The sequence below is a fragment of the Synchiropus splendidus genome, chromosome 3 (genome assembly GCF_027744825.2).
Source record: "Synchiropus splendidus isolate RoL2022-P1 chromosome 3, RoL_Sspl_1.0, whole genome shotgun sequence".
NCBI classification, from domain to species: Eukaryota; Metazoa; Chordata; class Actinopteri; order Syngnathiformes; family Callionymidae; genus Synchiropus; species Synchiropus splendidus.
In genome coordinates, this window is record NC_071336.1 from 22,635,714 (window position 1) to 22,656,772 (window position 21,059).

Here is a 21,059-nt window from a genome sequence, read left to right on the forward strand (position 1 = left end):
TGGATGAACGTTAAAAGGAGAGAAAATTAAGCAAGGCACCACAGATACACAAAGTTCTATCATCTGTGTAGATGATACAACTTCATGCTTATCTTGCATAAATATATGAAAGAAGATGAATTTTGCCGTAGACATTTTTTATTTTTTAATTTATTCAGGTCAGTCAAGCAACATAACTGCCCAGGAGACCCCTGCATCTGAAAGTGTTATTGTGGCAACAGCTACTGAGTTCATGTCTGTTAACATTTGTTAGTTGACTCAGATGTCTGTTTTTATGAAAATTACACAAATAGATGTTTACAATTTCTTTTTTACAAAGCAACTTGTCAGTCAATGATCTGTTGTGCCGGGGGGGGGGGGGGGGGCAACGGGCATGGGACGGGGCTTTGGACGCCCCGTTTCAAAATCGTAGCAAAAAGCCTGAGAAGATTTTTTTTCAATGACACATGCAAGGCCCCCTAGAAATGCAGAGATGCAACTCAATATAAATCCAATTTCATAACATTTCTTCAAACAGATTTAAAACAACCCTGGTCAGAATTAACTTTTACCTCAACATTTAGCTCTTTGTGCATGTGCAGCTCCATCGCGTGTTTGTGTCATGCTTCCAACCCTAATTTGCTCAATGCATATGCATATTTTGACATTTTGAGTGACTTTTACAGAGAGAAATCATTGAAATATTTGCGTGGCACGCTGATTGTGGGAGACTTGAGATCCTAGTGTAATGCGCCTGGCCGTGCCTCTGTGCCCGTGCATTGATTCAAGACCAAGCCGAGACCTCCGCGATCCTGCAGGAGGGTGGGGCTGTGCTTTTGGGGCCATTGCCACCCACTGGACATAAGAAATGCCAACCCAGTTTGCCCATGCCCAGGACCTCCGAAGAGCTAAGAAGATCGTCTGCATCTTTTTGGGCAATGTACCCAAGAAAGGCTCACAGAGACTATGAAACGGCTTCAAGTGTTGAAGCATAAGGAATGACAGCATCCGAAACTTCAAATACGGGGCAGCAAAAAAGTAATGGAAAACCAATGGACGTAACTTTTGAAGTTCAGTATCAGTCAAACTGGATGTTGGATTGAGGTAAATACAGAATTTGGGGTGTCTTACTTTTCTCATCCGTTTGAAGAACCTTGTTGACAGCATGATCCCAGTCAAAGATGAATCTGTAGAAGCAGAGCTGGTTGTAGAGCGCCTTCTCTGAATACTGCAAGGAAAACACATTATCCAGTTATACACATAACAAGTAGGCATTAGTGCATCAACATTAAGGAGTAATTGGAGGCTAACTGGTCAATAAAACTGGGAAATGAAGGGTCAGTGGAATAAAACTGAGTAATAAAGTGTAGCAAAGTGAGTTCACATTAGTGCAATAATCCATACGGCTTAGTAACGATCAAGATAATGTTGAAACACCTGACGCTAATTTTTAAGAAGAATCGGCCAGTGCACTTAATGGATGAGAATAAATATTTGGTTGAACAAATGACTTCTTGTCTCTTTAACGTGAATATAATATTCTATGGGATAAAGCGGCAGTTAAAACGACACTGAGGCGGCTGTTGTGTTCAGTCTAGTGAACCATGGATTTTACTACCGTGTCTTGTCTTACAGAGGATCATGTGACGTTTAGGAAGCTTGATTGTTTGCTGTGAAACAAACTGTGACCCTGTTGCTACTGAACTGAAATCCAAACTTATTTGATCCCAATGTTTCTTTGATGACCTTGGACTGCAGCATAACTCTAACACTAACCCAGCATGCAACAAATGAAACCATGTAAACTCAAATTAATGGAACTCAGCCAACCAAGAAGCCATAGAGAAACAATGAAGCAGAGGGGGAAGTTTTGACATTTACTGAATCTGTGACAATAAAATACTCTCCAATAAAAATCTCCCTCCAATCTGAAGCCCTCCTCAAAAAGTCTGTCTAATGTTAATGTCCACCTCCATGCGGCGTAATGAGTTATCCAGTTATTCTGATGTTTCTACTTTGTTTAAATACATTTAAAGAGGGAATTTTTCTGAAGCCGTGGCGGCTCTCGTATAAGCAGTGACAGTGCGCCACGCTTGTTTGTACGTAGTCAAAACCCTGCACATGATGCCAAGCTGGGGCAAATGAATGTATCATGTACACCAAGGCAGATCAGTTCATGTTTCAACAACTGGTACGTGGTTAGCCAGTAAAATAATATAATATACGACCTACTAATCTGGGAATGAATGCCTTAACTTTCAATGTGTTGTGGAACACAAAATACGGGCGTATTTAGTGTTTTCATGGAGCGTTGATGTCTGCTGATGTCACATGCGGTCAGTGAGACGGATGAGCAAACCAGACATTAAAGCAAAGTTCTAGTTCCTGAAACGCAGTTTTGCTGTCATTAAATCAGGACTGACTAAAGGCTGAAAGCGCCTTCTGTGTCAGCGTTAGCCATGTCTTATTGCTGCTACTGGATTCCTGCCTCAGGGCTGGTTTTGCCCTGTGAACTGTAATTGGCTCAGCTATTCTGTTTGTTTTGTCTGTCAAAAACATTTAGCTAATAAATTATTTAATCTTGTCGTATCTAATACCAACCTAAGTCACAGATGATGACTGTTTTCTTCCCGAGCCGTTACTGAACGTGATCAGCACGTCTCAATTATTCAGACAGAAATGTGTAATATTTCCCGAAAATGTCCGATAATTGCCCTGGTTTACATACATTTATACTCGCATGGTTAATTCTAATGTCACGTACTCAGAGGGAGCTGTGACTGACAGTTTAGAAGAACCCAACATTTGTTTGGTTAAAAAGTGCAAAGGTAGTCACTTCATTGCGAAACACTCCCCCCTCCTCGGTGACAGTGAAAAAAACAACAACAAAAAAACAAATTTGCTTGCTTTGTTAATCTCTTCTGCAATTAACCAGAGCCTCGGAAACAGCGCGTCAGAGTGGGAGAGACGAGGGAAACAGAGAGGTGGGAGGAAAAAAAAAAAAGATGAAAGAAAGAGAAAGGTTACAAACACAAGAGGAAGTGAGATGGAGAGAAAGAGAAAATGAAAAGAGGGGATCAGGCCTGAAACACCCTCCCTCATAATAGTTTGTTGTGATAAGCCATTGTGAGAGAGGCATGGCAACAGTTGAGGCTGTCAATTTGATTAGCCATTATACTGCATGTTTAATTGCAGTTATTGGCTCGTCATTTTCCTGCTACACTGCAGAGGGCACGCTAAGCCCCGACCCCACACTGCCATCAGGTGCGCGCTGAGTGCTTTATTATTACCACAGGAAGAGTCTACCGTCACTGTGTGCCAGTGAGTGTGTGTGTGTGTTGTGTATGCCCATTATACCTGCCAATCCTCAATGCGTAATTGTAATTTCAGATTAAACTGCTGTGGCATAATCAAGTGGAAAGAGTGTCTAATGTAGCTAAATGCAAACTATTTGTTGCGTCTGTGAGTGTGTGTGCGCGTGTGCATTCAGCGGTTGTCTATGGCAGCTCACGGCAGGCGCAGCTGTTGACCGCTGACGCACTGCCTAGTCAACAACCAAACCATGTAGAGCCCATAATGGAGCCCCGGTTACTGTTGCCAGGGTTGAACAAGCCTGGTTGGCACAAACACCGGCCGTCGCTCTTAAAAATAAACAACACGTACACACTTTTCCCAGACCTACATCACTCACGCTCCAACAATATGATGCCGATTATGGGCGGGCCGGCCGCAGCATTTTCATTGACTGACAGGTGCCGTAAAGGCGTGGCTACAATGTTACGGAGTTGTTATTGAATTTGGAGCCCCTCAACCCCACCTCCCTTGCACACACACACAAGCGCGCACACACGCCTACCTCGTCATTCAGCTGGGCGCTTTGTTCCTGCACTGACACCATTTCAATTTGCTCCTCAAATCTGCAGCATTTTCAGCCTGACTGCCTAAGAAGCAAACCAGCTGTGAAATTGCCTCTCTCCCGGGAGCACGGCACCCCTCTAACCCCTTCCCCTTAGCTCCCCGCTTCACCTCTTACTCCTTTTCCCCCCTTTCTGATTCAATTTCATTTTAAATACACACATACAAGCATGACAACAGAAAAAAAAAATCAATGTTTGTGGTCCTTTAAGTAGAAGTAAGCAGCCTGTACAGAATACGGGAAATAGACGACAAATTGGATAACGGAAAGAAGAACGACCTTAACCTGAAAATGCTTGGGCAATAACAATAAATGAAGGTCTGCAACAACAAAATCAATACCTGGATGACCAGTGGAAAACTTTTGGTGCATCTTTTCAACAAGAGACTAGCAGAGGAGACGGTCTTGACGAGAAGAAAACCGTAGAATGGACAAAGAGGATGCAGCAAATCAAGCACACCAAGCCAAGGTGGCATAATAACCACAACACCACAACCATAATGTTGACGCAATGTGACACTGAATTGTAACAATAAAAAGAAGAACTCATTAATTGCCTCATACAATTTCTCTTAAAGTGAGGAATGTCTCCCAAATTTAGGAACATCCACAAACTATGGGTAATGCATTAAATTACATTTTAAAAAGATTCCCACATACCAAGAGCTGTTAAAACAGGGGACCTCCCTAGTGTTTCACTTAAATTTGGATGTGATTCAGACTCTGAACAGGTGATGCAATACATCTGGCTGCGAGGCGTCATATGTCAACACCTACGTCATTGAAGCGAAGTCTACCTTGGCAATTGCTCCACAAAACTTGACCAGAGTCTCGACACAGAGGATACAACACTGGGGAACTCCCAGCTTGTTTTTGAATGAAAGCCCATTTATGCAGATCTGAATATGGATGGAGCCTTCTGTCATTTTGTCCATATTTGTGCATGTCTCCACAAAGCTTACAGATACAGACCAAACAGAGCCGTACCACCGGAAACTGTGGGGGCATTGCTGTTGTTTAACACCTGATAGGTTGCTCTCATGACAATGTTGGAAATTCTCCCATCGTCCAGGCGGAATATAATGGCACCGACCACCGCCTCACACAACGCTGGCTCCGTTTTGTCTGCAAAAGGTACATTACCAATACTTCTTCCACAGTCATGTTTGTATTGTTAAGTATTTTTGTCGTTGTCATAAACTATTGACTGTGAGCTGCTCCCCCGGGTGGATATATTGGTGGACAGCAATACCAAAGCAAAGAACGCATGGCAGTACTATATGTGATCAGTGACGTCAACAGCGTTTGAAACTGACCGGCACAATTTCATACGGAAAGGGAGCATAAACAGGCCTTGCCGCTTGTGGTCTGGCGTGTGCTTTCACTTTGCAGAGCTGAATCAATACCACACAGGTACGTTGGTGAGATCGTTCACATATTACTCAATCAGCACCAATTGAAAGTGCAAAACAATCACCTAACACACCTCACGCTAAACATAGTCTTCAAGTTGGAATCGAGTCGATTAAATGAGATCAAGTTTGAGAACTTTTATACAGCTCTGAAGTTTATTGGAAGATTTATGTTCGGAGCCAACATTATTGAAAATGGGGCCAGAACGCAGCTGCAGAAAGAGGGGGAAGGACAGGGGTGGAGGGAGGGTGATGGAAGGAAACAAACGTATATTTCCCTCAGCTGTAAGGCAGCAAGAAAACTTCATCGCATTTAGATGCGATGAGCATTTTTGCCAGTTGTGGTCGTCACACCCTTAAGCTCCACAAGACACCATAATGAGTCAATATATGTAAATCTTTACTAGGCAAACACGATGGGAAACAAAGGCATTTAACTGGTGCTCTCGCCCGCAAGCCTCCAACGATTCAGCACCGGTAATTTCTCCCCATTGAAAGGCATAATTGCCTGCTATTTGAAGATATTCATGCTCAATTTTTGAAATTAATTTCAATTGGGGGAAAATGTAGAAATGTCAGCTCCAGTGAAAGGGATTTGATTTCAATTATCCTCGCTCAAAGGACTGTGATTTCCAAATACACTTAAGCAAAATTATGACAAGAATTTTTGTTCGGCAAAATTCAGTGTTTAAAGAGCGATTAGGCGATAATGGGGCAGCTTTGAGCCGGCAGTGAATGCAGCCGTCTCCCTCTGAAAGGCACTCAATTATCTCTGATTGCTCCCGCTATAATGTATCAAATAGAGATACCTGCTATTGCCGTAATTTGTGTGAAAATTAACATGGTGCAATTTCCACTAGAGGGAAAAGGGAGCTCTAATGGGCGCCTGAGCGTACATCAATAAAGCGAGGGGAGAAAAAGAGAGACACGGAAAGAGCAAGTGAGGAGAGAAGAGAGAATGGGAACTGGAGAGGGAGGGAAGGGAAAGGAGAAAAGAAGAAAAGAACAGGGGGAAAGCATTGAATAAAGAGGGAGAAAGGAGAGTTATTTGTGACAGGGCGAGGGGAAAAAGCTTATTTGAATTTATCACGACGGCGGGAGAAGAGAGGCAGAAACAAGTGAGGGAAAGAGATAGAAATTCAATTTAGTGAAAATATTACAAATTGCACCTGTGCATAACTCCCCCAAATTACCAACCAATCAAGGCAGAGTGCCTATTACTCTCCCATTACATGGAGATCAGATCATGCTCTTAATCTGTGTCCAGTGAGGGAATGGGGGGAGGAAGAGGAAAGGATGGAAAGAGGGAGAGATGGTAATGAGGAGAATAGAATCACCAACAGCGATGGCAAGAGTGCCGTGATGGTGGGAGCAGGTAGCAAGAACAAAAAACGAGAAGCTCATACAACTCAACTGCAGTAACATATTACAGGTACATACCCCATGAGCCAAAGGCATGCTCACAAGGTTAATCGGACACTCTTGTGTGTGAATGGGGTGTGTGCCCTGCGATGGACTGGTGACCTGTTTTTCGCCCAATGACTGCTAAGTATAGGCGCCAGCAATCCCCGGAACCCTGAGCAGGACTAAGCTCTGGTTCATTGACAATGTATGTATTCACTATCTGAGAAATGGTGACGAGAAATGGTGTGTGTGACATCCATGACAACAGTGCAGCATGTCCAACCAGTGCTGCCGTCGATAATACGTAATACGTAATGCAGAGCAGCATTGGTCCCATCACTCTCAATAATTAACTCAGTTAGGGTGAGCTAAACAGCAAGTCCAGTCAACCTGTTATTGATGTTGATTGTTACAACATGGCTCCGCTACCACAGCCAGTCAGCTGGGCAGCACAGCGCTCGAGGAACAGATGTGAAGTGGGAAGAAGAAGAAGTCGGAATACAAATGGACGAAAACAGTGCATTTTAATGTCAATAAACGCATGTGTGACGTGGCTCAATCTTAGTAGCATGCGGCGTGTTTGCCCGAAAAATTCCATATTATCGCGATCAACGACTATTATTTCTTGACTGGGCTGGAGAGCAAGTCACGGTTACTCACCTTGCTTTTTGACTCTTGGCTCTCACTCTGTACCAATGGATTTGTGTCGGTCATGTTTAAACGAAACAGAAATTGGTAGCATGGCTGTATTGCTCATTCATGAAATTAATAGAGTTGATTTATATGGTTGTTTTTGATCTCAAATGGATTCATACAGAAAAGAAGGCAGCAAATCCAATAAGACATTATTTAGCAGCTGCACTGAACAACATTCACCCGCTACAGAGATGAGTCACATGACAGAACGACAGAGAAAACACAGCCTGCTCCTGTTGTCTGCTGTGAAGACCTCCAGGAAAAGATAGACATGCTGCAGTTTTGTAAAAGAAGGTTTGCAAAAATAACCTGAAAAAAGCATCAGAAGTGAGTCACTCCATACAGCCTAGAACTACTATGCATTAAATAAACCTCAAGGTACACAACGAGTACACAACCACATCCATTTTGCCAGAAAGTCAAGTGAAACCATCCTGACTTAAAGCTCATCTTTACCTGAAAGTGACAGGGAATTCACATTTAAAATAATACTTTAAATATATAGACTACCCCTAAAACGCATAGCCAAAGCTAAATTGATCACAAGCTCAAACAACTGGCTGAATGCACAAAAAGTCTCATTCTCTTCGCTCATTTGAGCAAAGATCTGCAGAAACATCCATGAATGGCCACTTGAGCACTTGGCATAATTGGCAGCAATTTAACACACAAGCTGCTGGGCTATTAATCTCCTGCCACTGCCACCATTCAGAATCCTGTGCTACCTCATAATAAAAAGTCAGTCTTCGCAGAAAATGATTTTCCTATTATTTGACCTGTGGCACACCATTATGTTTATATCTGAAGAGCAGCGTGTGTAAGCTCAATTTTCTGTGTAATGTGATGTGGCTTTAACCCTTTTTTAACCATTCATATTTGGATTAGGCATCTGAAAAACTGACTTGTAGAAAATAATATCAGAGAAACAATTTCGCACATGGCTCACTTAAGATAAGGAGTGGGTGCCCTGTGGTGGACCACCCATGCCAAAATTGGGCACCCAGGAGTGGGCCGTAAAACTGTATCCTGAGGGCCACAAGTTTGAGACCCCTGATTCGAAACAAATGACCCCATAACATACATGACCACCAGAAAAAATGTGACACTCCTAGTTTAAGAACAAGATAAATACTTTTTTTTTTTTTTTTAACAAAAGTTGAAGCGAGAAGGATGGCAAACAGTTTCTCGACAACAAATCAAGCATTATTGGGAATATTGAATGCAACATGCAAGCAATACAACACACACTACACTTTTGGATCTAACTTGTAATCTAGGGTAACGTAAGGCATATTACACTTTCTCACAGTTGAGATTCTAATTCTTAACTGAGTGAGCCTGTGTAAAGCCTGCCAGTTCCTCAAAAAAATAGTGAAATCAACCAAAACACATTCATTATTTGCAACAGACAGTCATATTTGATTTAAAAAGAAAATACTATATAGTTACCTAATAATGTAAAACAAACTGAAGCGCACACACTAACTCACTAAGGAGAGCGAAATCTACTGTTTGGAAGTGGCTGAAATGGAGAGATAAAGTTTGGAGGTTATGGAAGGGGCACTACAAGTTAAATATTTTATTCAGCCTGAAGTTTAAAGTGCTACAGCCTTCAGGCACAGCAGTGGCGTCCTAAATGGCTTCAGTGACAGCAGAAATTGGGCTTCTGGTTTACAACCTGTCGCCACAGAACTGGGCACAGCAAAGCATCTGGGGTGGGGTTGAGAGAGGAGCACAGCAAGGAAGACAAAAAAATGACAAGAGAGTTGGAAAAAAATAGATGAGAATATAAGAATGTGGACGACACAGATAGAGCAGTCACACTGAGGCTGAAAGGGAGAGTGTTTCTTTCAGACCCAGTGGTCAAGCCAACAAAATGTTTCGAAGTCAGGAACCAGACTTGGACAGACAGACGCTTTTAATGGCAGAAACACAGGCCAGACATGAGTGGACCACAAACTGCTTCTCTGTCCCACTTAGGCTAGAAGACAGAACCAGCATGAATATTTTGACTATATAACTGCTGAGCCTCAGTAATGGGAATTGTACAACCCATACCAGTGGTGACCTCAGCTCCACAGCACCATCATCTGGACAAATGTATAGCACTAAAAGATATAATGTGATCACTGGTGCTTGTGGCTTCGTGGTTATGACGTCTTACCTCCGGTCGGAGAGTGGCCCTGGTGCAGCTGGGGCAGATCGGTCCATGACGAGAGAAGGCAATGGGCAAACGCCGTGTCCTGTTCTGGCAGGCCTGGTCCTCACAAACCAGCCAACCCTACAAAGAACCACATTTGGATGAGCATGCAAAGCAAGAACAGTAGATTCCATTTCAAATCATCTGATAGCAGGATCATACTATTACCCGTTTCACCTTATTTGATAGCAGTGAATTTCACAAACTACACTGTCAGAGTGAAAATAGTTTCAATATCGCAATACCATCAGCCTTATAACATTAACACGTGAGTACTTATGTTCCATCTCCTACTACAGTACAACCTTTTCAGAGAGCCCCAATATCCACAACTTGTGTGGGCAACTGGTCAAACATTCTGCTGAGATAAATCAGTCAGTGTTATGTATTTGCATTGATTACTTGTAGGTAAATTCACTTAATGTCCAAGGTGCCAATATGCATCAGTCAGTTCCTCCCAGAGGCAATAATGGCTTCGGAAAACAACAGATCTATTCAAGCTAATCACAAGTCTGGTGAACAAACATGGCTGACAATAATAATAATTCAACAATAATAATTCTTTAAGGAAAAATTTAACGAATCTCTGGCAGTAGCCCAGTATTGGTTTCATCTTTGAAGGATTTTGGGAAATAATTTTGCACCTTTTCCACTTCGACTGTACGTATTCATACAGAAAAGTGAACCCCAACATTGAAAATGAAATTCAATTTGTGCTTTTCAGCACAAAACTGCAAATCAGAAAAGATTGAGGCTCTGAATAAAAAGAACAGCAAAAGACGGGTAATAATGAAACAAAGTGAGGGCGAGTCTTTCACTGCGCGTCTAATGTTTCTTGTGCTCTTTTGAATACTTCTACAAGGGTAACAGCAGCAGTTGTACCCCCTGTGGAGAGCTAGTGACCTTGGGCAGGTGCAGTGGTCCAACCCTCTCTGTCAGACTATATTCTTCCAAACCTCTCCTCCCCCGGCTTCTCCTGCCTTGTCATTACTTGGGAGGGGGGATTTAAAGAGGAGGGGGCTAATACCCAACTAATGACAGAGCGTAAGCCCAATTGCCATCAATACATTAACTGCCTTTTTCATCCTAATTCTGCCAAAATGAATGCGTCTAAAAGACCGCAGCTGCCCTATCCATATTCAACAATCTGTGCTCACACCTGTCTTCGCTTGGATTAGGATGTTTATTTTCGAAGAAAAAAAAAAAAAAAAAAAAAGTATTTGGGGGTGTAACATCAAGGAAACAATAATTTGTAGCAAATTAGGTGAAGATTTTCTCAGCAATTATGATTGTTAGAAGTTCCAAGTGAATAAAAGTTGTTGACAGGGACCAAGGATTGAGAGCTGACAGCAAGCAAGGGTTGGGATACAGAACTGGAGACTGGGTAGTCCTACACATCTCAAAGGTCCTACACAGTTTAACCAAGCAGAAGCAAGAAGTACTCGACGTGTTGTCTCCTTCTGTTGTGCTCAAACAGCCATGTCCCTTTACCATGGCACCTCACAAGGCCTTCTGGACACATTAATGTTATTAGGGCTGCTGAGAGTCAACTCATGAAACTGTCGGCTGCTAATTTAAAAGCCGACTATGTCAAATAGTTATTGCAGTCATGATTATTTGTATTATTTTTTAATCACTGGATGTGAGGAGTTTCAATTCTTACGATTCCAAATGACAGCACTGTTTATGATATCAAAATAGGTACCGGTAATGGTGCCACGATTTTATAAAAAGTATTTGTAAATCATTTTACTTAAATAAAATAACTAAATAAATAAAAAATAATAAAAAATAAAAATAAGTTAAAAAAAAGGGAATATCAAAAAACCTGTATGAACTACTGTACGAAGTGAAGACACTTTATACAATACTCACCAAAAAAAAAGGAGAAAGACTCTAAAAACAAACAAAAAAAAACTTTATAAAGTTATATGGAAAAACCAGCCACACTTTGCCCAGGTTTGACCAAGACCCTTATCATCAGTGCGGTCCGTTGCACATCTGTGATCGCTATTATCAATGAAATTGCCTTATAGAACTATGATTTTGAATCATAGGTATGATAGGTATAGCTATCTAGGCACAGAAAAGGGAGTGACTAAGCAAAGTAGTGTGAAAAAAAGTTAAGCGAGACCTCGAGAAATGATCGGTCGAACACACAGGAGGATAACAATTGAGGAACAATGGTGCTGTTCAGAGACAATGAATTCAGAATTCAGGTCACATAATGTGTGTATTGGTGGTGCAATAAAAGTCAAGTTGAGCATGGGAGTGGCCAAGAGGGCTTCAGATAAACCGATGGCCTGAGTTAAACCATTTGTTGAAGAAGTAAAGACTAGTGTGGGAGATCAAATGAATGGGAAACAGCCCCAGCCACTGTCAATGCAATACAGCATCAGCCTCTAGAATCAGGTGCTTCTGGGCACCAACCAGACAAGGCCCAGAATACAGCCATGGTGAAACCTTGCATCCCAGCGCACACGCTCCAAGTCTGACAACTTTGACAGGTCATTGCAACGGGTGACTGAAGGTTTGGCTTGAGCTGAACTGTTTAATTTAACAGCAAAATCATATCTGGGAAAAGGACCATTGGAATCCCCCCCCCCACACACACACACAAATCCAAAACACAAAGGGACTCTTAGTGGCTTATTGTGCGGCAGCAGTCAACATTTCCAACATTTAAGTGAAAAGACCCTAAAAATCGATCTACTTCACAAACACGCACGCACACTTAATCTCACACACATCGTGAATGGAGCTCAAACGAGCCCACTTTGTACCTCCTCCGCTTAATCAAGGCTTCTCTATTCAGCAATTTGACCTTTTGTTCAAAACAGGATTATCACCTTCTCTGGTCTTCATTCAGCCTTTCTCCTCTTTCCCATTTCTTCTCCTGCCCCTCAGCCTGTTTCCAGGGGCGACCCACATGACTAGGGTAATTGCAATAATTTGTTAAATGCCATGGCAACGGTGGTTAGATGGGAGGAGTTAAATAAAGGGATAAAGGGGGGGAAAGTATGAATCAGGAAACATGCAAATCACTGGGCAGAACGAGGGGAAGAAAACACAAAAGTGCCAAAGTGTGTGCGAGTGAGGAGCGAACCGGTGTTTGCTCGTTCTCAGGGTTTATTAATAACGGCAACGATGGGGGTGGCGAGAGGGCAGGAGCTAAATTCACTAATGATTAATGTCTCCGCTTCTTGTTCTGGATGGTAACACACCTAGCTGTGTACGTACACACAGACACACACAAAGCTTTCACTCTGACTGGCCGGGTAAACAGCTCTATTTGAACTTTTCCTCGGCCTGAAAGGAATCCTTAATTACACAATATTGCCCCTCTTCATAGCCCCGCTGTGTATGCTGTGTCCACTGGTGTTCCAGTGGTGTGTGTCTGTGTATGTGTGCAAGTATTCAGTGGCAGCAGCTGTTTCACACATCATGACAAAAGGGTTTGAGGGGTTCTCTCTCTCTCTCCACACATTCGCTGCACTAATTGATTTCTGTTCAACAGTGTGGGAGAGGAACAACACACACACGCACTTCTCTCGCACTGAAGTCCAAGACATTTGAAACGATCAGGAATTTCAAAGAAAGTGATGTCATCAAAGACAATAAGTGAATTATCTTTGGTCCAACATTGGTGCTATCATTCAACTAAAGTGGTGGATAAATTTGGAAGGACGGGGTTCAGTTGGTGCCAGCTGTCACGTGCAGTGGAGCTGGACAGCATGTAGAGCCGTCACATTTTGAAGGTATGTAACTTGTGAGTCCAATGCTGCGAGTACGCCACATGTTGAAATTCATTGCGAGATGCTACATTCACATGGTGAGGATTGTTTTCTGTGGAAAATCGAGTATGGCAGTATTCGCCCACTGTTAGTAGCAAAACCACCTGACCCTAGATCCAGGAACAGTAAGTCAGACCAGAGTATACCAAGACAAGACCAAGGCAAGACTTTGAGTGGTCCAAGATACAGTGAACAAAAACAATAGTCTGCATGTCATATTGAAAAACACTTTCGGGTGTTACTGTCAGTAAGGACAACTCACTTGAAATAAATTTTCTTTTCAAAGCGATTCAGTGACCAATCGATGAAAAATGAAGAGTTGAAATGTTCTCATTTACAATGTGAGTAAAATGTTCAAACAGGAAATAAAGCTAATTATTGAGTTAATTGATGGAGTATTTCGGCCTGGCTTGGCACTCCGAGTCAGAGCTCTCCTTTTCCTCTCCTCTCTGACGTAAATAAGGTTCATTATGAGAGCGTGTATGGAGAATTAACAGGGAACTAAGTGGCAGTTTCTCAAGACAAATGACTTGATTGGATGCTTTGGACAGGAGAACGTCACACGTTTGTGATTAAAATGACAGCAGCTGCGGTCTGGACTGGTCTTGACAAAATAATTCCAAGTTTAGGTCGGCAGAGTATAAATGCTCTTTGTACTCGGCAGTGCACAAAAGTCCAGTCAGGTGATCAAAACTAGGCACTAGGTGCTGCAACACAGATAAATGGAAGCCATTGGTGTTTGAGGGACTGCAGTCAAAGCCGTGAGCTGTTCACACATGCGTAATTTCAGTAGACAAAGAAGAGCCATTTAAGTAGCTCTTCGGATCATGCTCCTGCGAATTTGTATGGAGCCCTTTTTCTTTTTGAAGGAATAATGTGCTTGTTGGATGAAAATGTCAGAGTGTCCAGCTGAGGTTTCCTTTAATTTTCATGACATATTTTTGGATGGCTCCACCAGCCATTAGTGCATCGGTTGTCCTCTACTGTGTTAAATACCGTCCAAATTTGCTCTCTGATGCTGTTCAGAAGGTCAATTTCTTCAAGTTGTGACACTTTTAACACACCCTGTTCAAATTCTACAGACAGAAGTGTGTTGTGTCAGCTAATGCATCTGGTCTTTTATTTTAAGAAATCTGCTAATAGCTTGAGGAGGAAATTAAATCACTCGTTGACTTTCACCCATTTGGCTGTCACTGCTTCACGGGGGCAACAAGAGCCTCAGACTTCCTGTTAGAAATCAATTCAGCCAAACTGTCAGACGAGATGCTGGGGAATTTCTAAGGCAACCAACGACCTTTCTGAGGAGACCACAATGGATTAATAACCAGTCTGTAGCACTTTCTTCTATCTAAATCTGAGAAGTGTCAGTCGAGAATTCACTCCAAACATAACTTTTATTTAGCACATCCAGACCCGGCCAAAGAGCAAAACCCTCTTTGAGGCATTGCCTTAGAAGGAATTTCTTCTTATGACTTTCTTGATTTAATCACATTCACTTCCACCTCAGGTAAATGTTTGATTAGCTGATGAAGATGCTGAAAATCTGAACAGAAAAACAAACAGCAAGTTCAACTCAATCACACCTTTGTTGACAAAAATGTAAAATAGAGGGAATAGAGCGAGCAAGCGAGACTAACAACTTGCAGCTGAATGGAAACTAAATGAAATCCATTTGTGGCTCTGCAGGTGGTGAAGTAGGAAATGTATGAATGTTTGTGCGCTGGTGTTTTTGAGTGCGACGAAAAGCTGAGTTGCATCAGAAGAATCTGTAGTATTATTCAAATGTAATCATATTAATCACATGTGTACTGGCAAACAAACACAGAAATACTCACAGAGTAGTATTTCCTGATGTGGCGACGGATGTCAAGCAGCAGTTTATTGCTGATGTTGACGGCGTAGTCAATGGGGCGGCTACCACAGGGGATGTGACAGCACTGCATCAAGCTGGGCTCCAGCTTCGAACCCTGAAAGAGAATATGCATCAGATCAAATTAAACCAACAAACCAAGCCATGTGTAAAGTCATTTTCCACAACTTACTGTTTATTTCTGGCGTACTTGTGGATTACAAATAAGATTAGTTCACAGAAAAATGTCAAACTTGTGAAGCACAACAGCGTGAGCTGCAGTATGGCTGTGGATTCATGACAGATGTCAAAGTCTTGAATAGCATTCTTCACCGTAAGGTGCATTTTGAGCAGCAGGTATCTTGCATGTCAAAGTTTTAAAATAAATAAAAAGTAAAAGGACAATCACAACTTCTCAGTCACGTGACTCATCTGGTTCAAAGTTAGTGCTCTCAACTGAGACCATCTCATCACTGCATTGTTGATGGCATTGAACATTAGGAACAACCTCGATTACTCTTCATAGTCATCTTAAATATATGTATTGGCAGGTATCTTGAAATATGATATGCACAATATTAAGTCCAGCACTCCCAACAACCCTGTACAGGACTAAGCAGTGGTTAACTGAAGATGTATGTATGTATGTAAGATATCTTCCGACACTGGTAATCTTGAAGATCTTAACTTGTCAATCTTTTTTCTGCTAGAAGCTGCAGCAGCACTGTCATCGTGTGGAAGGAAAAACTGTATTCCGTCAGCGGTAGAAGCACACAAGAAGAGCTCATGCTCATAGGTTAACCAATATATATATGTATAGTACAAAGGGCCTTGCATACGTACTGACGCTGGTCACATCATTGGGATTTGAACCCGCAGCTTCCTACTCCATGGTCCCTAGTGATACCCTACAAGTAAAATAACTGAATATATATGCTGCTAACGTTCAGTTATACCATTAGTATTACAGAAGCGAGAGCCACAACAATGTTATTTAACACACTTCTTAAAAAGGCAAATTTGCATGACAGTGCAACTGAGAGCACGTTAAAGGCTTTTGCTGTTAAAGTAATGGGATTCAGGTCTCAATGCGACACCTCCCGCCAAGCACGTTTCAGGCTTACATCAGTCCTTCCAGAAAACACCAGGAGCATGTCAGTCACTGATCAGACTCCTTTAATGCAGTTTTATTAATAAATCTTTGTCAACTTCGTATTTGCCTTTTGTTGCGACTACGATTCCAAATCTGCCTTCTTACTTTTAGATTCCACTTAGATTCTCCCTTTCCCTACACTTTCATCATTCCAGCTAAAAAATAAAAATTAGGCTTAATCTTAATAACTGATGTCTCACCCAAATAAATTACACACTACTTCCGTGCCAGTTACTTAATGACAGAGCAATTTAATTTAGTTCTTTTGTTTGGCATCGGGATCAGTTGAAGAGAAGCCCTAAAAGAATTGTTGGCAGGTGCTTTATAACATGTTCCAAAAATTACACAACTCAACATTCGTCCCTCCTCCAGGTGTTCGCTACATTATCAAACTATAGATACACTTCACTGTGGGCCTGCTTCTCCAAGTTCGAGGACACACAGCTTGCAGTATTTACTACAGCTCACTTCAAACTCCCTGCAGCAGTCATGTCTGCTCTCCACCAGTGTTTTAGCTCCGTGTCTGCTCCTTCACCCCTCACACCCTCCTCCTTCAAACTTTGGTTGAATCAATGAAGGAGTCAAGGTCTGTCAAGTCCTCCCCTCTCACTGAGCTGTTAGGCAATGTTCAACACACTAATTGACTTACTGTCTTATCAGCTTCTCTGTGTGTCCCTGCATACCAAATACACAACAGCCTTGAGGGATAAAACCTGTGGAAATTAAATTTCAAGTCAAGTTTCAGAATGTTTTCATTCGACTGACTGTTTGTCTGCACCAAGCCACACACACACAGAAACACACAGGTTTGTCGCACCATCTTTGTGGGGACCACACAGTGACATAATGCTTTCCCCAGCCTCTCATCCTAAACCTAACCATCCAAAACAAATGCTTTAACTGAATCAGGACTCAGAACTAAACCCAATTATAATGACCTAGTTACTTTGAAACCCTCATCCAAAACTTGAGGTTTAACCCAGTGGGGCCCGGCAAAAGTACCCCACAAATGCCCAATTTTCCCAAAATTGGACCTCACCAGAGATATGCTTAAACACACACGCACACACACATCCCTTAAATTCACATTACTTGCTCATTATATTGAGAACTGTCACATTTATATAGTTCTGAATCGAAAGGCATGACTCTAGTAAAATAGGATTAGATGCTTCTGAAAAAGACTGATCCTTCAGTCTATGAAAAAAGGTGGAGAGCTGCAGTTGTTGAGCTCAACCAAAAGAGAGTTGTCAAGTTCATTATGGCCTTTGAAGACGGGAAAAATCTGTGCATGCTGCTCCTTGTTAGAGATGACACACAGACACACAGCCTTGGCCCTTACAAACGAATGATCCGCCTGTGCATGTGCATGTGTAAAGAGCAGCGGGGGTTGAGAGAAAGCTTTTCAACTTGTGAAGCCCAAACCATGCCAATGAAAACAGATTCCCTATCGGAGCCAGGCAGCTGTCTAAAAATATAGACAGACACAATATAGAGCTTGACTTAACCATGAATCCGCCCTGCAGGAAGTCTGACTTGAAGAGCCTTGAAATGGCTTGTCCAGCTATTTACTTTAAACATAAGGCAAAAGAAGAACATGAATTATCAGTGCAGTCTAAGTCCCTATGATCTGTTTAACTCAGCCTTATTTTCTATACTGTATAATACTACACTCGAAGCACATGAGAGCAAATGTATTACACCTCAAGCTTTGGGGTTTCCAGAGTGCAGAATTCAATCAGAAAATGTTCATGAGCAATAAAGAGTCAGTTTACTCACAGCTCCTTCAAACACACTGTCGTAGATGTTGTCAGTGCCGCACTGTGGGCAGGTGAAGGTAAACCTCTCAGAGTCTTTGTAACGCTCCTCATCTGTCAGCTGGACCGGCGCCCCCAGCATTCCGTCTGCCTCGTCCTCCCTCTGATGCTGCTGCTGGGAGCGGAAGTGACTGGGATCAAGTCCTGCAGATTCCCAGAAGAAAACATAAATATAATTTTCTCTTCACTGAATAATGACCTTCATTTATGTGAACACATAATCTTCTGGAGATCCTTCTCACAATCTCTCAGCTTCTTACCTAGCCAAGTAGCGATCAGCACATTGTCAATACCCTCGATGGGGTCACAGATTCTGGACACCACAGGATGGATCTGTTGGGCCAGGTAATACTGGGTGTCCAGCTCTAGACCTTCCTGCTTCTGGAGCTGCTCTAGAGCATAAGCTCGCTGACTAGCGGCCAGTGTGGAACCATCCTGAAACAGAAATCATGCAGTGACTGGAAAGATGCGCCGCAGTATCCCTGTTTCTGTGATTGAGTTGAGGTGTTAAGTCGACAACTAGGTTTTATTCAGCCATGTTTGATTTAATTAATTATGGAAATAAAACAATGTTTGTTTTCCATTTATTTATTTAACACCTACCTTGCAAATAATATAGGAGACAGTATCACCAGCTTTCACTCGTCGGCCTCCCTGGGAGTTGATCCACAGAGCAACATGGACGTGAGGGAGACTTTTCTTGTCTGGATAGTCCTGAGGATCCTTCGTCAGTGCCTGGTGAAGAGTAGTTGAGGGGCTTGGTGAGGAATCAGTGTGGCTGTTTTTACTCATATCTTTTGGTTTTTGCCTCGACTCTACCTTGTGTATCTCATACTGGTTGAGTGGAACGGCTCCACTTGCCACCTTCTCTCCCACCTCCAGTAGGTGCTTCTGTATGTTCTCTACAATGATGTCACGACTCTGGTCTGACAGGATCTGACCAATCACGTAGCTGAAACAGCAACAACTTTTAACGTATTGCTCACGAGTACAGTATCGTCATGTCATTCGTTAACATACTTGCCACACTCTTTAGCCAGGTCACACCAGTCTCTGCGGACAATGTCCAAACCTTTGAGCTCCTGCTTGAGACTGTACCGCCCTTCACCGTGTTGCTCCACCACCAGCGCTGCGTACTTCTTCTTCTTCAGTAGCAAGAGTGACTTAAACACACCGTCAATGTCTATCTCCAGGAGTTTGTACAACTTGTTGACTTCGGCCTTCACCTGAATCACAAATAAAGAAAAGTAATGTTACCAAGATACTTCAACCAGTTTCAATGTGCGGCGTAAATTAACCTTGTTTCCCAGCTTATAGACCTCCTCCAGTGACTTGCTATTGGTGTTGATCATAATGGAGTCTGTATCTCCATAGATAACCTCGAGGTTCATCTGGATTGGGCGAGACAGCACAACAAGCATAGACACATGATTTTAAAGAACAAGAACCTGTAATATACTTTAGACAGGTGCAAAGTCGTGCATCATTTCTGAATTTCTGTAATTTCCCATCTGGAAAGTATTACAGCAAATCTAACAATAGCTTTGATTTCATCAATACATTGAACAACTCTTTTTGTTTTTGGTGCTTTGTTTCTATTTTGTACAGCATCAACTTTTCTACCTGGTTTGTCGGTGTCATAATGACCTGTTTATTTTTATGACACACATTTTTATGATCCTCATCATTTCAAAACAGGATAAATTAAAAGGAGAGTGAATCAGTTAAAGGTTTTGGGCTACTCACCTTCTGAACCATGTCTTTGGTGTGCATCAGAATCTGAAACAAACAAACATTTTAGGGGAAACGGACACAACACAGAAAGCATTTACAGACAAATGAACCTGCAAAAAGCAAACAAACACATTTCTCACAAACAAACAATAATTAAATATTTAGTCTGATATTTATTCAATTTTGTGTGTGTGTGTACTTGAGCGCGGTGCAGGTGACTTTTTTTCCCATTTTAATGGGGGATAATTAGCCAAGAGGGCAATTGTGACCGTGTGCTGTGACAGTTGCCTTTTCAACCCACGCACACAAGCTTTAATGACTCATAATGGCCTTCCTCACATGCAGAGTGAGTGACGGACAAAGAGCAGAATTCTGTTGAAGTAGTTTGTCCACTGTGTTGTGCATGGGATGGATGTGTGGGGCAGAAGGATACTAACAGGTGGGGGCTACAGATGAGATAAGGGGGCGCTGTGTCGTTAATCTAGCGGGTCGGAGGGGTGGAACGTGGTGTGACCTGTCACCAGCAATCTGCTCCTCAATCAGCCGCGGCTGCATATATACACACACCCATCTCACACTGAGCTACGTGTGGGGACAAGGACGCAGCTATTTCAGAGTGTGAAAGGGGCGGCGAGTGCAGGAGGCTGAAGAAGAGGAGCCCATCCACTCCCTGAAACCCGAGTGGGACTTAAGCATGCTTTATGGGCTGCTACATACCACTGTACAGAGAAGGGAGTTTGAGTCTTTAACAGAACACCCTCCACCGTTAGGGGGTGCAGTCAAGGTCAAGGTCTAACCACAAAAACATACAATGACACATTCATCTGGCCCGACAACAAACACGCACTCCAAATTGCGCTGCTGGGACCTAACGCAGATGAAATGATCAGACTGTCGGCTGCTTGGTTCTGAGCAAGAAGGAAGTCAGGAGATTAAGCTCTTGGGTTCAGTTTCTTGGCAGGGGAACTCTTTAAGCAAAACTAACTGGGCTGACAACTTTTGACAACTTATGGGAGCCTAAAAAACCTGCTCAACAAGGGTCACTGAATCCACGCACCACCGGGTGTGTAGCCTAGAGACGTAACATTATTCAACATTTTTAAAC

General features: G+C 42.4%; 1 protein-coding gene across 4 annotated transcripts in view; it reads right to left on the reverse strand.

The window, feature by feature from the left end:
- The window catches only part of pola1 (polymerase (DNA directed), alpha 1), a 49,586-nt gene that overhangs the window by 9,979 nt on the left and 18,548 nt on the right, over positions 1-21,059 (reverse strand). For all 4 annotated transcript variants that reach the window (XM_053859728.1, XM_053859727.1, XM_053859726.1 and 1 more), the window contains exons 27-36: positions 19,967-19,999; positions 19,519-19,611; positions 19,241-19,446; positions 19,040-19,172; positions 18,824-18,955; positions 18,481-18,655; positions 18,183-18,364; positions 15,237-15,368; positions 9,572-9,688; positions 1,111-1,207 (exon numbers count right to left, since the gene is read on the reverse strand). In XM_053859728.1, the coding sequence (XP_053715703.1) occupies positions 1,111-1,207; positions 9,572-9,688; positions 15,237-15,368; positions 18,183-18,364; positions 18,481-18,655; positions 18,824-18,955; positions 19,040-19,172; positions 19,241-19,446; positions 19,519-19,611; positions 19,967-19,999 (1,300 nt within the window). The remainder of the gene's footprint in view (positions 1-1,110; positions 1,208-9,571; positions 9,689-15,236; positions 15,369-18,182; positions 18,365-18,480; positions 18,656-18,823; positions 18,956-19,039; positions 19,173-19,240; positions 19,447-19,518; positions 19,612-19,966; positions 20,000-21,059) is intronic.